The 16,528-nt window shown below is 37.2% G+C and overlaps 1 protein-coding gene across 1 annotated transcript in view; it reads right to left on the bottom strand.

The window, feature by feature from the left end:
- Positions 1–6,059: 6,059 nt before the first annotated feature.
- LOC150104762 (transmembrane protein 272-like) overlaps positions 6,060–16,528 on the bottom strand; it is a 35,994-nt gene continuing 25,525 nt past the window's right edge. The window contains exons 5-6 of the mRNA XM_090395937.1: positions 14,034–14,225; positions 6,060–6,390 (exon numbers count right to left, since the gene is read on the bottom strand). Of these exons, the coding sequence (XP_090252063.1) occupies positions 6,206–6,390; positions 14,034–14,225 (377 nt within the window). The 3' untranslated portion in view covers positions 6,060–6,205. The remainder of the gene's footprint in view (positions 6,391–14,033; positions 14,226–16,528) is intronic.

Raw genomic sequence — 16,528 nt, 5'->3', positions numbered from 1 at the left:
ACCGACTTTCCTTTCTGCAGTCGATATAGCTAAATAGTCAGGTCATCGGTCTCAGAGATTGCAATGTCCACAACTCACTTTGGCTCCACCTTCTCTAACTGCACCAATCAAGCAGGCAGGGATGCCAAGGTGTTTGCCCTCAGAAAAGACCTATTGCAGATCATCAACTTTGCTATCAGAATGCCATCCAACCCCCTCCCCATTTGCCAACACACTTGACCTCTTCCTAACAAGCTCCCTTTCCAGGTGTACTGTTTGACAGTTATCCTCTTGGTACTCAGACCACAACCACATACAGGTCTCTTTTGCCACAGAACAACCTTTACCCGCCGGTTCACAGTCGTGTGTCCTTTGGAACTACAATGGTGCCAACTGGGAGGACCCTGCAAATTCTGTCCCGTGGTCCGATCATGGCTTCAGTTCTTCTGATCCAAATTCCTGCTCAGATAGAATAAGAAGCAACATCCTCACAGGAATGAATGCTTTCATACTTTATTCCACTCCAAATTTTCATCCAGCATTCAAGCCTTGGTTCCTGAAAAGTGTTCCAATACCGTCAAAGAAAAAAATCTCTGTTTACCACGAATGGCTCAAGGCCAAAATTGCAGCACCCACTCTGCCTTATCTGCAGCTCTCAACCATTGTAAAAGTATCATCACCAACTCCATCAGACTTCGAAAGGGCTAAATGCTTCAAACTTTTGACTGACCAAATGGCAGTTTCTCCTCTTGGTTCTTGCCAAGGCCACTGGGTGCAACTTTACCCATCCAGGTTTCCAGCATTATCAAAACCAGATAATATTGTAGTTACCTCACTAAAAAAAACAAGGCGAACTTATTGGGTTCTCTCTTCTCTTGAAATTCCTGCATTCGTGATCAAAGCAAACTTCTCTCCACATTACCAATAATGGCTCCCTTCATGTCACCCAAAGACTTCCAACAAAACGAAATCCGAAGAATTCTTAATATACTGAACACAAACAAGGCATCTGGTCCTGATTGTGTCCCACTTATTATGTTAAAATTGAGCTCTAGGACTAAAACCTATCCTGTATTGCCTCTTCTCTTCTACCTATCCTGTTGAACCGGCATCTACCCTACAACATAAAAGCAGGTACACATCTAGGCTATCCCAAAGAAAGGTGATAAAAGTCGACCAACATACTAATGTCCAATTTCTTTTATTTCCTTTCTTTCTAAAATTAGGAAGGTCATCAACAACCAATTCATGGATCCCCTGGAGTCAGACCGACTAATCAGTGACTAGCAGTACGGATTCTCCCATTTGTGTTCTACTGCTTAAGTTCTTGATTTCCTCCACCCACCTCTGAATTGAAACCATGGTGGGTGGAGCAAAACTCACGTGGTTGCCCTCCACATTTCTAAAGGCATTTGATTGGTTTGGCACAGGAACCTACTCACCAAACTGCCATCCTATGGTCGGCCTTCCTCAATCTGCAACTGGATCGCCATCTATCGCACCGGTGGCTCACTACGTGTCATGGTGAATGGTTTACTCCCCTCAGATTTCTCACCAATGCAGCAGTACACCAGGGTTGTATTCTTTCACCCACTCTCTTCTTGTTTTTTTAAATGACCTACTCTCTCAGACTTCCGATCCTATCTATAGCTTTCCTGATGACAGTACACTCCATTCCTACTTTTCATTCATCAAAACTTGTGGTGCCCAAGTGTTAGAATCCTCAAAATCTATCGCGACCTGAACTCAGATCTACTTGCTTTAACCCAGTGGGGAAGGAGAAATTTCAATGCCACCAAATCTAATTCCTGTCTGATCTCACGAAAGAAAGAGCTAGCATCCCGCCCCCCCTTTACCTTTAATAATACTGAGATATTCAAACATGAGCAGATTTCTCTTCTTGAAGTGACTTGCATCCTCCGATCTTTCCTGGCACAACCGTATTCATTTATAGCTTCAGCAGCTGTCAAAACATTGGGTGTACGTTTTTGCACGAGACACTACTCACACCTTTACAGATGCTAACCCTAATACAATCCCAAATCCGCCCAGCCATGGATTTGGGTGGAAGGATAGACATGCACCACACCAAATATTGTTCCCATATTTGGTGTGATGCACCAAACCCCTCTCTAAAATTGCTCAATTCTCTTCAGAAGAGAATTGAGCAATCCAGCTAATTAATGATCCCCCGCTTCTCACAAACCCAATTCAATCCTTCTCTCACACAGTCATTTACTTTCTGCATTGTGCCTCTACTACAGATATTTCCACGAACAGTGCTCTGATGAATTGTCTACAATTATTCCTCCAGTCTCTCATTAAGAAAAAGAGCCCCTGCTGCTATCCAACATCATTTTACAGTGCATCTTGCAAGTCACCCAACCAACTTCATGGCTTTCTCTCTCATTCCATCTACTTCTCTCCTTTGGAACAATCTCCCCCTTTCTGCCTTCTCCAAAGATTACAACCCTCAGCTGCTCAAGCAAAATGTGAACAGCCACCTCCTTTCTTCTATGCCTCTTACTTACACACACCACTAAAGTTCTATAGGTATAGTGACCTAACATGCGTTGATCAGATATAAATAAACTAAACGTTTATTCAATTATTATTATTGTTATTACTGACACCTCCAGGGAGTCCAAAGACTCATCGAGGGAGAACTCCTGCTCTGCATCTCTTTGTCTCCACCACTCAATCCATCAACTACAACTAACTGCAACTACACCAACGACAATTGGGGGGATTAGAATTCGCAGCCTTTTGGTAGGAGAGCAGATACCCTAACCATTGCTAAACATATGCTAACCATTCGGACAATCAGGCCGCCAATCCGTTGCCGAGTTAGTTGATCATTGACCTGAAACTCACGTTCTTCAACTTTTGCTCAAGAAAACCGACTTTAGAATTCATTCTGTTTCAGACAATACTAGATAGTGATCGTGTAAGAGATTACTAGATGGCGAAATTGTCTACCATACTTTCCTCTCTGGAGACCAATTAAAACCGTTGATAAAGTTGGACCAGTAATTTGTCATTTTCCACACATGGGGAGGATTAACTGCCCAATAACTGCCTCAGCTACTCCGCTTGGGAATAAAATGCGTTACCCGAATTATATATTATAAATTTGTTGTGACTGCGGAGGTAACATTCTCGTAATTAGTCATTATAGACAATCGCTAATTACACCAATTAATTAATCCCAATAAATTTCTGTTCGATCATTTGATAAACAAGGGTGTGGAAATTGATACTAGAAGCAGAAAGATTCAGAGTGGTAGGTCCCCCATTCAAAGTCAAATCCAATAAAAGGACAAGGGGATTTAATGCAACAGTTTTCAACGACCTTAACTAGTCATATTCTATTGCAGTTCTCGTAGTGTTCGACATATGTGTGCTCTTTTAGCTATAAAATGTATGTTAAATGTCAAATTTTGTCTACTTTTTGTTGTGAGATGGGCGTATTGGTTTTTCTTTCCTTCTTAGTCCTCCTCTTCTACCTTTACGGTGTCGAGGTTTCTTCTTCTTACAACTGTAACCGTCTCAAGGATAGGTGGTTGGCCCTATTCCTGCCGGTGTGTCCATTATCTATAGATGTGAGAAAACGCATCTGTTCTCTGTGTGCTGCGGAACGAAAACCCGAGTTTCCGGTGGAAAAAACTCTCCTGTCCCAGTATGAGACCAGCTAACGCACCTTTAGTCAAAAGAGACCAAATGGTGAATGGGAATCGAAACCAGGTCTTTCTGACCGAATTGCTTCGTCTATAATTACGGAGCAATGAAGGCTCTGGCTTTCATTTGTCAAAAGCTAACTAGCAAGTGCTATTCATCGTTCGATGAGTAGCACTGATTACGGTGTGCATGTATGAAGGGAAGAGGCGTTAAAATGTCACTTTTTATGCTTTGGACTAGGAAAACACCACTTGATGGTTACGTTTTAAATAGACAACTGAATAAAATCATTTCTTTTATAGACGGATTTTATTTTATTTTATAGACGGGATCTTTTTTCGAAGCAGGTGGCATGTGGAGATGCGATTAGCTATGCAGACAAGCAGTTCTCATCAATCATCATACAGATATATAAACAGGTGATAAGAGAAATATTCATATGCTGTTAACATGATGATTTATAAGCAGGCATATTAATGTTGTTCATTCGCTAGTAATAGGTGCTTCACTCAGCATTGTTTTATTGGGAGGGGGATGAACAACTTGACTGTCTTTGTTTATTTAGAAAGTTTGTTTTGTTTATTCTGAAATTTAGTTGGGAAAATTTCAGCTAAGAATGAAAAGATGAGCCCTCAATAACATTCCACAGTTCTGTATGCTGATTTTCATTATAATCAATAAATATAAATCCACTAATGGCTTTTTATCCCCTATAGGGATAGGTGAGGCATTATTAGCCTGATTTAACTTTTGGAGACTGAGAATGCAGTTCAATCTCTACTTATCAGAATTAGCTGACTCAGTATTATCACTAATTATAAACAACATCCAGTGAAGAGACGTAGACAAGTGCTGCCATCTGTGATAGTGTCAGGGACCAATGGACGAGAAATCGAGTTTTCGGGATAAACAAAAACTTGCTTGTCCATGCTAGAGTTGACTAACTTGGTAACAGGTCCAGGATAGGGTTAAAAATAGTTCCTCTAGTCAGTGACACGATTCGAAATCAGAACAGCTTTCTTCTGGTGGCCTACAGCTATGGATGCAACTTCCACTTCCACGGAAAAAACTGGCCTTGATTTTCAATAAGCAATGATTTTATTTGGAATATTACTGAAAAAAGTTTGATATTACATCACACCATATGAGTCTTTTCACTACACAACAAAACATTCATTATTAGATTTTATATGCACTATGTACATACCAGACACAAAGCCAACAAAAATATTATTACTTTGCACCATTAAGTAGTCCAAAGACTCATCGAGGGAGAATAGTCTACCACACACAGCTCACTGTATCTATTACTTAATCTACCAAATATGGCCACTACCAATAATAGTATTTTATTGTCTGTAAATTCTGTGTGTAAAAAAATACTCTGGTCATCATTTATGCCAATATTTAACTTTACTGAAAAGAGTGTCAACAATTTTAATATAGCATAGGAATATTGTGTAGCTGAAACAAATTAGTTTTACAGTATTGATGCTTATTATAGCTAATCATTATGCAATTTTGTTTTCTGTAAAAAAGCTACTCTCTCTGTTTTGCGCCTGCATGTAGTGCAAGTCTGAGGCAATTCGTGGTAAAGGTGGATTAAACTCCGATCACTTTCCTTAGTGTTTTTCCCCTAATGCAAAGCACATCCCCTTGCGGAGATGTATGACGCTATGCATTAAAGGCAATGGTCACTGCCCATACCGGTTTCGACTTTATTGAGGTCTCGTCAGTAGGAGCAGACCTACTGACCTGAAAATGCTAAGGTTGAAGTAATGCAGAGCTTATGGATTTTACTTTAACAAGTTGCCACAAGGTGCTTTTTTTTCTACGTCTATCTTTCATCCTGAGATTTTATTTAATAAGGTCTAAGCACCTTGTGGTAACTTGTTTTAGTCAAATATTTATAAGTTCTGTATTACTTAAACCTCGGTATTTCTAAGCCAGGCTCCCACTAATGAGAACTCAATAAAGGACGAAACCGGTCTGGGTAGTGGCCACTTGCCTTTAATGCATAGCATCATACATCTCCGCAAGGGGGGTGTGCTTTACATTAGGGGAAAAACACTAAGGTAAAGTGATCGGAGCTTAATCTACCTTTACCACGAGTTGCCTCACTCAGACTTGCACTACGTGCAGGCGCAAACTTGACTTATTTGTCTGTTTACTTACTTGGGAAAAATGATTAAAAACCAAGTTTATATAAAATTACTTGGTATCTTGAATACATAATATACCCAAGTTTAAAAAAAAATTCTACATATATATATATAAACAATCAACAAAGTAATAAATATTTTAACAAAGTAACAAAAACATATATATATATATATATATATATATATATATATATAAGTCGAATAAAAAAGTCATTTCAGGTGTCACCTGATAGCAGCAAATTGTCCTTTTCTTTTTAATTTACTGAGAGTGGAAAGTGATAATCATGAAAAACACATCTTGAGTTCAGCAATAAAAATTGAAAATTATAAAGTGAATTGGTATCAGTCTAAACTCAATTAGTTTTTAGGTATGGTAACAAAACTGTTTAATCTTCCATATTGGATATAGCACAATAACTGACACAAACGCAAATGAAAATCATTACTCCAAAGACAATAAAAGTCGAGTTGAGAAGCCAGAAAGAGAAAACGTACACTGTTTTTGCACAATACTTTTCACTGTCAGGACTGTCAAAGTCAGGGAGACTTAGACCATAAACCCAGATGCAACCTGAATAAAATACAACATAACATAATGAATATATTACTCATATGTTAACAATCAACAAAGTAATAAATATTTCAACAAAGTAATAAATATTTCAAATGAAAAAGATAAGATATCCATTAAGATGGAAGAAATGAAGATATTGTTATGAATATTGTCAATGATAATACAACTTTACTAGAAAAAAACAGGTATGAAGATTTGAAGAATTTCCCTAGATGGCTCCAGGAGACAAGAAGGCTCACTAGAAGCTAGTTTACTCATCCTGCAGAATATACTAAGGTCTCATACGAATATATTTCATGACCACAGCTATCTGAAAGTAATTTTGAAATGCCAGAGGATCCTTCCTTTAATTTTAGAGGTATCGTAGTGATGGCAGTGCTTAACAAATCTAAGGAGGATGACAAACAAATATTTATTACTGTTTTTGAACTCCCTTTTATCATTACCTTAATTTATTCGAATGTATTACTGAAACATTCATTTTTTGTGTTATAATTAAAAATATACACACGAGTTTCATTTTATCATCCAAATAAGAAGCCTGAGTAGCTCTGTGAAAGTGGAGTTTGCACTCCACCGTCACTGGCAGCCCGAAGAAAGTCCTTGGTGTAATTCTAGTCTCCAAACTACAGTCTAGATCTCTTGCATGGGCAGACAGATTTTTTTCTCCCAAAGAGTAGGGTTTTTCTGTAAACTCAAGAAAATCGACTGTAGAACCCACACTATCTCAAACAATAAATATACAGTATTTATTGGATTAGGCACCACGAGATGGTGGTGCTTGTCACCGTTTCTTCACTGGATGCTGTTTATAATTAGTGATTATCTTGGCTTAGCTGTCTCTGATTAGTTCTCTCCTTCCCCCCTCAAAAAAGTTCGATATGATTAAACGGCCTCGCCTACTCCCTATAAGGGAATAAAAGACGATAGCGGATTTTTTTATTTATTTATTTTTTATCTTGTTCCTACTGTCTTGTGGAACTGTTCATCAACAGTTAACCTTCACTTACATTCTCTTTGTTTATATTAAAGAATTCTGAGATATTTCAATTTAAACAACTCTGTGAGTACTACAACTGACGAACTCTTCACAATATTTAATTTCACCATTCCATCACTCTAGTCACCATCAGAATCAGTCACACACGAGATTGGTATGAAAGGTTCTAAGCCTAACAATGAAAAAAGAATTTATAATTTCAAAATTATTTTTATATTTCAACATAATCTCCCTTAAGGCTAATACATTTATTCCAGCGATACTCCAGTGCCTTTATCCCGTCCCTGTGGTGGCTCTCAATAATATCTGCAAAATACCCCTCTACAGCTGCAATCACCTATTTATTCGAAGCAAAATGCTGACTAGCAAGGAAGAGGTTTAGTTTTGGGAAGAGATACAAGTCAGAGGGAGCCAAATCTGGGGAACAGGGTGGATATACCAACAATTCACAGTGCAGATCCCATAATTTTCCCATTGCCAAAACACCGTTGTGGGGCAGGAGCATTGTGGATGAAAGATGATTTTTTCTTCTGCAAACCTGGTCTTTTCTCACGAATATTTTCGTCTAGTATGGTTAAAAAATCGGAACAATATTCCCCCGTTATTGCTGTACCCTTTTTAAGATAATAGATAATCAAAATACCTTTAACTTCCCAAAATACCAATGCCGTGGCCTTTCCTGCTGATGGAACCGACTTTGTCTTCTTTGGCTCTGAACAACCGGCTTCTATTTTGACTGCTGTTTGGATTTATTACCGTAGTAATAAATCTACGCAAAAAATCAGTTTTATTCTTAATAAAACGCTCCAAGCACTTTCGAGATTTTCATGCGATTGAGTTTTGATCTGCTGTGAGCAAGACGGCACCTATCGTTGGGTTTCTTGAGTCTATAGGACGAAAAATCAGAGTTTCTCTTAGCAAAGACCTGCTTGCCATGCCAGAGATCGACTAACTCGGGAACCGAAAGGTAAAAGATGAGTAAAATTTCATCTTATCGGTGATTGGAATAAACTTGAGATGGTCATCCTTCAGGCGGTCTAACGCCATGAAGCCTAGTTACACAGGCACTCAACTATCACTAATTATACATTATAAACAGCATACATTGAAGAGAGTCTGACAGGTGTTGCATTTTGCTGTCGCTAGCACTGACCAAGATATTATTATCTTTAACAATGTGTTTCACCTTCGATTATCTTGAGTTTACAGGGAAAAACCTTAGTTTCCTAAAGAAAAAAAAAACACCATTCCCCCACATCAACTAATTCTGAAATCTGCCAAAGAAGGGATTAAAGTTCCTTCAGTCAGATTTCCATTAGATTTGCATTGTCGGTAAAATGGCTTTCTTCTGTCCTCCTTGTTCTGATGAAACTTCACTTACACAGGAAAAATATTAATATTTAATATAATGAACAAATAACGGTTTGTCGATGGGTAACATATAGATTCTTGCAGTCATGTCATCCATTGTCCATGAAGTGATAGTAAAAGAGATATTTGGCAGAACTTTAATGCTTGTGGGGAATGGGAGCAATCGCAGTGATACTTTAAGAAAGGGATCATCAAGTAATTTGATTGCCCTCTTCTGAATAGCATTAAACAATCTTAGCAATTGAGCATAGCATCCCAAATGAATGAGCAGTGAGTCGTAGTTGAGCAGATTTTGAATTTATTCTATATTGTTAGCAGTTACGGAGATGAACAGCAGTGTATTGCATAGAAAAGTACATCAAGGTTTTGGAAAACATGATGGATAAATACAGCTCAGTGTAAACAATAAATACATCTGAGCTACAGAAAAACACGGGGTTGTGTTTTTTGTCGGATGAGATGTGTTTTTGGCAGAAGAGACCGTATGATCAGGTCAGCCAAAGAATCTTATCATGCTTGGATATCTAAGTGTCATGGGTAACAAAATTTTATATGGATGCCTTTCATGACAATTTAAGACCCGTTTATCTCCATAGCGCTAGTGCAGTCAGACGAAAGACGCTCTTAGACCGATTCCTGAGTCTTTCGAATTCTGGCACATGTAAACAGGTTTTTTTTCTTGGAAACTCGGCTTTTTCGTCCCGTAAACACAAAAAAGAGCGACAGTATTACCAAGTCTATTTCAAGCAATAATATCTTTCGGAGGGTTTTAGGACCGCGAGTTGCTGACACGTGTCTACCTCTCTTCATCTAATACTAACAATTAGTGATAGTCTTAGGCCAATTATGTCGGATTGGCTAATGGAGGAGTTTGACTGATGCTCAAGCTTCACCAGTTAGATAATACTAAAGTACCAAAGCTACCCCATGTGAATGAAAGTGTTAGTTGATTTATTATTTCTATTATTATTATTTTGGAATGAACGAAATGTAAGCATGTTTCCATGTGCTGTAGGAGTGATGCCATTCGAGTAAGAAATGATTAAGGGTCAATATAGGTCACTATTTGTTGTGGGGACAGTCGAAAAGATACGTTCAGTTCTCAATACAGTTATTGTGTTCAAGTTATTCAGTATTCCGACTTTATGGCAGGAAAATTAGTTCTTGGTAGATTGACATATTTTGCCTTTGTCATTGATCCAAGAATTGGAAGAACAAAATGCATTCCAATAGGTCACTCTTGTCTTTTGGTGATGTTCCAATAGTAGATGGTTGTGAAAGCGGTAGAAATGTGGGAGCAAACGTTTTTTCTCATGTCCTTAGAGGCGGGACTAGAACACTCGAATGTCATCAAAATATGAGGAACGTCTTTCAAAACAGATTTAGAGTGTTTTTTTTATTTTTTTATTTTTTTTTGCAGTTGTTGCAAGCTGCGATGCAGGCTGAGTGTTACACCGAAGTTTTAGTCTTACGCCATTTACTCTACAGCCATTCTTGATGTGCGAATTTTTTTTCGGTGACTGCCTTGATATATTTCTCAGATAATCAAAGCTTAGATGGAGGTTAATATTTTGAAATTTGGGGTTGAAAATGAGAGATGAAGATATTCGTTTTAGTGAGTAACATTTCGTTTAATTCAACCTCAGCAGGTGCTTGAATCAGGAAAATTGCAGCAGTAATTGTGAAACGGAAAGGAGTAGAAGTCAGTGAGGTCGGCCCGTTGGTATCCATGGAAACGCAAATTGGATAAGATTGTGATCCGAGTTACCGAGAGAGAACTAACACCCACAGATGATTTGGAAGTGGGATTTTGTAATAAGAAGTTAAGAGTGTTGCCAGAAAGTTAAACTTTGTTTGTTATTGTATTAGAGGGTGATTGTGTTACAGATAGTGTTAATAACTTAACACAGATAGTGTTAAGTTTTGTTAAAGGCAAATACATACTCCGGAATTCGTGCCTAGTTGATCAGTAGCAGACAAGGAGGGAATCCAGTCTGAACAGGAGGAGGGAGCCCAATGTGACCTGTGGACACTGAATCGACAAGGTCAGTGATTATTTAAATTCGGATAGGATTGACGACACCACATAACTGCAATGAGGTTTAGAAAACACGTTTTGAGCCAAAATAGCTCAGACAGGTTTGTTTTTCATTTCTCTGACTTGGCATATCTTTCAGTGGCGGCTCCTCCATAAAGGCTGCAGTTCTGCAGCCTCTCCAGTCTAAAATGAAAGTTCGTGTTTTATTATCGCTGTTCTTAAATTTTTATATATTTATCTAAAAACCGTTATTTTCTTGTTTGTAATGCGATACCGCTCGATAGCATATCACATAATTCATTTTGTAGCAATAGTTGTATTTTGTAATAGCCAACGTGCTGTGCGGACTAAGGCACATCAGTACTGGCTGGTATACTCAACGCTGGAGCCGCATTCATTGCAGACAGCTACCTAGTGGGGAGAACGTAGTGTGTGTGTGTGTGTGTGTGTGTGTGTGTGTGAGGGGGGGGTAACGCGTGAATATCTTCTGATATCTTCTCTGATTAATATACAAGTGCAGTTCTGTAACAGAATGAATTCTCCAAGGTGTAGGTTTGAGGTCACCAGCTGATGTTTTGTAGCGTGATTTGGATGTAGGCAATAGTACACATTGATTGTAATGCTGTTGAGGCAGCAAATTTTTTATAAAGTTTACATGAACAATTACCAATGTTTATACATTTTTATTTTGCAAAAATTTCCTTAAAAAACAAATTTCGTTATAGTTTATTTTTTTAATTATTTTCATATATTTTTTTGAAATATTTTGTTGAAGTAGAGTTTTGTATCCTTATTAAAATCGTATTACATTAGGTTGCCTTCAATGAAATACTAGAAGTAGAATTATATAGATGCGAGAATGCAATAGATGTGGAAAATAGACTGGTAGACACACACACAAAAAAAGAGACCAGGTTTCTTGTCCAAGGTGGGGACCTCAACAGTTACCCCGGCTTACCATGATACTGGGCCTCTTTTCGGGTATAAGCTGGTAGAACAAGTGGCAGCAGCATTTTTCACTAGCTGTTTAGGAAGCAGAAAACGTGACTGATTCATTGCCGTCATGTATGGGCCGATGATGTACTATCTATCAGCTGGCAAGGCGACCCATTTTATTGCTACACTATTGAGTGAAAGAGGATCTCTGTGCACTACATCTAGATTCCTTGCACTGAAGACCAAGCATGAAGGCAGGTCACTTAAAGACCTCAATAAGCAATGTAATGGTGATGATTCATCAGGTAAAGAAACATATCTACCACCTTGGAGTGTAGTTGGCATATCTTTGAACTAGAGCACGAAAGGTAGTTGAAAGGGACTTTTTCGTTCGTATCGAGTGCATTATCGTTGAATATTCCAGTTTGTGGCTATTGGAAGATTGAATTAGCAACTGTCATTACTTCATTTTCTTCCGAAACTGCGCGAATAAAAGCAGATGCTCGCCAACATTAATTTACTGTGCACCTCAAAATTATTAAACCAACTTCTCTTTCTGATCCTCTTTCATTTTTTAAACATGACATCAGCGTGTTGTGATTACGTCCTTGGTAACTGTATTAGCTGTATATATAAACCCGTCTTAATTATATATGTTATTTAAATTTCTATAAGATTCTTAATGTTTTCTATCCATTTATTTCTAGGGGTTCTTATCTGATCTGCACACTTTTTCAATAGTGTTCGTTCTGTATCCGGTTGGGCTTACAGGGAAGAAAAACCGAGTTTCATAGCAAAAACCATTCCTCAGTCACAGGCCATTTAACTCACTCACCTTGAAAAAGTCGCATGAATTTTTTTCGCGTCGTGAACGGTATTTGAACATAGATCATTCCAAACAAAGGGCATCGTATTATAGACTGAGCTACGTATTCTTATGAACAGATATTCCTAATCTTTGAAATTAGGTATACAGTTGATCTTTATTGAAATATGGTTGTATAATTCTTATCTCATCTCAATGCCGGTAATTAAATTCATTTCTACCAAAGAACAAGGAGAAAAGATGACAAGAACACAACAGACAGCTGCAGCCTTATCATATTTCTAAATTAAAATTCATAATTATATTCTCCATCCGCATAAGGTGGAGTGAGGCTACCATGGATAAGAGCTTTCTAGTCCAATTACCTGCCGCTATGTTAATATAATTTCTGAAAGAGTTCTTGATTTCTTATATCTATTTCTTCGTATATCTTCCCAGGTATCCTTGCTTTTATAATTAAAATTGGACAATTTCAGAAAATCTTTTAGTAGGCATTTCGTATATGTTCATACCACTGTATCTGTTTTCTTTGTTTCCTAATATTATTGAAGCCTACGAATATTTATTCTTCTGTCTGTTTGAAAACTCAAGTCTCTGTACCATAAGGAATTATGGAGAGTACCATTCCCTGGAGAGAGAGAGAGAGAGAGAGAGATCTGCGTTTTAACATATAATTGTATTTGGTCAATTAATATAAATTAAAATAAATATAAAGTAGATCACTTTATATTTATTCACTATTTGACAGTTTCTTCATAATTTAACCGGTTTGTGATCAAGGTCCTAAGTAATTAATTTTTTAAATCTCTTCCAGTTTATTTCCTTCCATCCCAATGGCAATTCAGTTTACTGCCATTGTTTAGAATTTACCAATTTTTTCTGCAATGCATAGAATTTGCTTCTTTTATTTACATTTTCAATCATATTCTTCAGATTTCCTGTTATTCTTGTAATACTTAATAGCACAAATATAATATGTACTTTCTGTGGGCGATTTTTCTGATCTCCAGTTATAAACTGGTCTCTTCTGGAAGGAAACAACCAACTTGTGAACACCAGCGATCATCTAATTCCAGAACTGGTTCGGTAACAAGGTACAAAAGTTCCTCGCAGTCGTGATTAAACTAGAGCCAATTATATCTGAACTGGGTCGTGCAGATTATTACAAGCTACACAGAAAAAAAAAGAAACTTAGTTTAAAAATTCCTTTATTCGAATCAGTATAACGATTATTCTTCTGAAGGAATTTGTTCGTGTGCATAAAATAGGATTTCACCTACAGAAAGTGAGCCTTTTTTCTTGATAAAATCCGAGTAACTGGAGAATTGAATTGACATAATACACTAATAGAATTGTTTCTTATATATATATATATATTTATACGTTTGACCTTGTCAATAACACATCAATGTTTGTTGTTGTTTAGAAGTACATAATTTATGTACGACATCATTTGACTTGTTACCTACCTGCTATGAACCAAGCAACGTTAAAGGTGGTAAGAATAGATCCGCAGAAAGTTGTATTTGTATTTCCATCATTATTCTTTTTACGGCAACCAAAAGTAGTGCCCCAGTCCTGGAACAAACCAAATATACCTCCTACAATTAAGTAAATGGGAATGAAACGTTGTGCCGGGCAGTCTTTAAGATAAATAGAACCTGTAAATAAGAAAGAAAACACATCTGGAAATGATTACTGAAATACGAAACTAAACTGCAAGAATATCTTTGGTGCATTTTAACAGAAAGTGAAATTGAATAGGTTTGACAGATTCGAAGAGGATTATGGAAGATGTTATTCCTATGCACTGCGTTTTCTCCCTCCACACAAGATTAGGTAGTTAATCTTAACGAGGATTTTATATATCTTTGAACCTATGGTACATGCAGCTTCTTTTATAATCTTTGATTATTATTATTATTATTATTATTATTATTATTATTATTATTATTATTAGTCTACAGTGCCGTGAGAAAATGAAGAACAAAGAACAGACACCAAGCAAAAAAGCAACAACACACATCAAGGTAAGCCCCCCTTCCTGATTCTAAAATTAAAGATAACTTTGATTCATTCAAACTCATGGATAAAGACTTGGTAAATACAGACATGGAACAAATGAACAAAAAATTCGAGGAGTATGAACATTATATACAGTACAATAACATGACGCTTGAAGAAATGTGCGAGACATAAAGATGAAATTAACTGCAGCGATAGAAACACAAGAAAAGCTTAAGCGCGAAAACAAAGTATTGCGTAAAAAGGGATAAACACACCCAAGTGTCAAATGGAGCACATGCTACAAAAAGAAAGAAAAAAAGAACATCAAATTTAGGGAATACCAAATGAAAAGACAGAAGATTTAAGCAACACAGTGCAACTGATCGGCAGCAAAATTGGCATTCAAGTCGCAACCACAGACATCCCCTCTATTAACCGAGGCCCACAAAAAACAAAAAGAGAGACCGCCGCCAATCATCGTTCGTTTAACCAGCAGATGTCTGAGAGACTCCATTCTTGCAGCACGCAAGAAAACAAGGCCGAAACATCGATCCTAACTGACACGAAACTCCCAACACCAATCTATATAACTGAATACTGGACTCCATACTTTGAAAAGTATGGAGACAAAAACAGAGAAAAACTACAAGTTCCTGTGGACTAAGGATTCACAGATATTTATGAGAGAGAATGAAAACACTAGGCTATATATTTGCAAGAGAATCCGGCCTACACAGCCTGCCATTATAAAACATTAACTCTCCACATACTTAAGAACAAGATTTAAAATCATCTTAAAAAAACTATATAATGTAGATCTCAAATTTAGGTGAACATACCCAATCAGGCAATATAAACTTGAAGGTCGTTGTCTCTTTGAAGAAATGGACAGACAACACCATTACCGACTTCACTATCATATACACAAACAAATGAAGTATAAAGAAACACTGGCTTACATTGATAACACTGCTCAACTACATATTGACAAACATAGATGCGCTAATACTGACAGAAGTTGCAATAAACGACACAGAAATTTACGCATACAACATTAATAATTACCAAACCTTCAACTTATGTATACCAAACAAAAGAGGAGTGCATTGTGGCATTTATTCAAAGAAAAATGCAGTGTAACCAAAAAACAAACTCATTTCTAACATGCCGAAACACTAATTTTTGGAAATCACAAATAGCGACCACAGTAGCATCAAATACAATAAACATGATATACAGACCCCAAGATAATAATTATCCACTCAGCTTTCTGCATGAATTAGAATCATTGCTAAGCGGCATTGAATCCTGTACAACACATAGGCTTCTCCTAATAGGAGACATTAACATGAATACTCTTGCAGGCGTAGACGTCTGTGGATAATTTGTTCAAAAGATATATTTCGGTGATTACACCACCTTTTTTATTATTCAGTTATACAGAATACTGAAATAATAGATCCCGACAAATGTCGTGAATCTCAGGATTTACATCTTCAGCGGGTAAATAGTATAACTTAAAGTTTAAACAAGAGAATTAATACAAATCATAACCGTCTGGCAATTCATAAAACTCAAATAACAGAATGCAGATATAAAACGTTATTGACGTTGAACAATACTGGACGATGTCACGTGTTCTCGTTCATACAGTCCGAGCTCAGATTGAGGTAGATTTTTTATTAGAGCTGACCACACTTGATGGAGAATTAATATATTAGCAGCTTCTTTAAATTTTCTTATATAACTGTTGTTTTCTATGTATGACATCGTCGTTTTCTGTACATCGTGTCCAGTGGAAGTGGTATGGAAAGCAAGACCCGTTTTTGTTCTCTTTTGTATTGTACGTCTTTTTGGTGTTCAGCCATGCGTATTTCTCCAGATCTTCCTGTCTGTCCTACGTAGCAAATCCTGCAAGAGCAATAGATTTTTTAGACACCTGGTTTTTTGAGAAGAT

Source organism: Typopeltis vanoorti, chromosome 7, assembly GCF_054136105.1.
Source record: "Typopeltis vanoorti isolate ZY-2024b chromosome 7, IOZ_Tvanoo_1.0, whole genome shotgun sequence".
NCBI lineage: Eukaryota > Metazoa > Arthropoda > Arachnida > Uropygi > Thelyphonidae > Typopeltis > Typopeltis vanoorti.
This window is presented reverse-complemented; position numbering and strand designations above follow the sequence as displayed.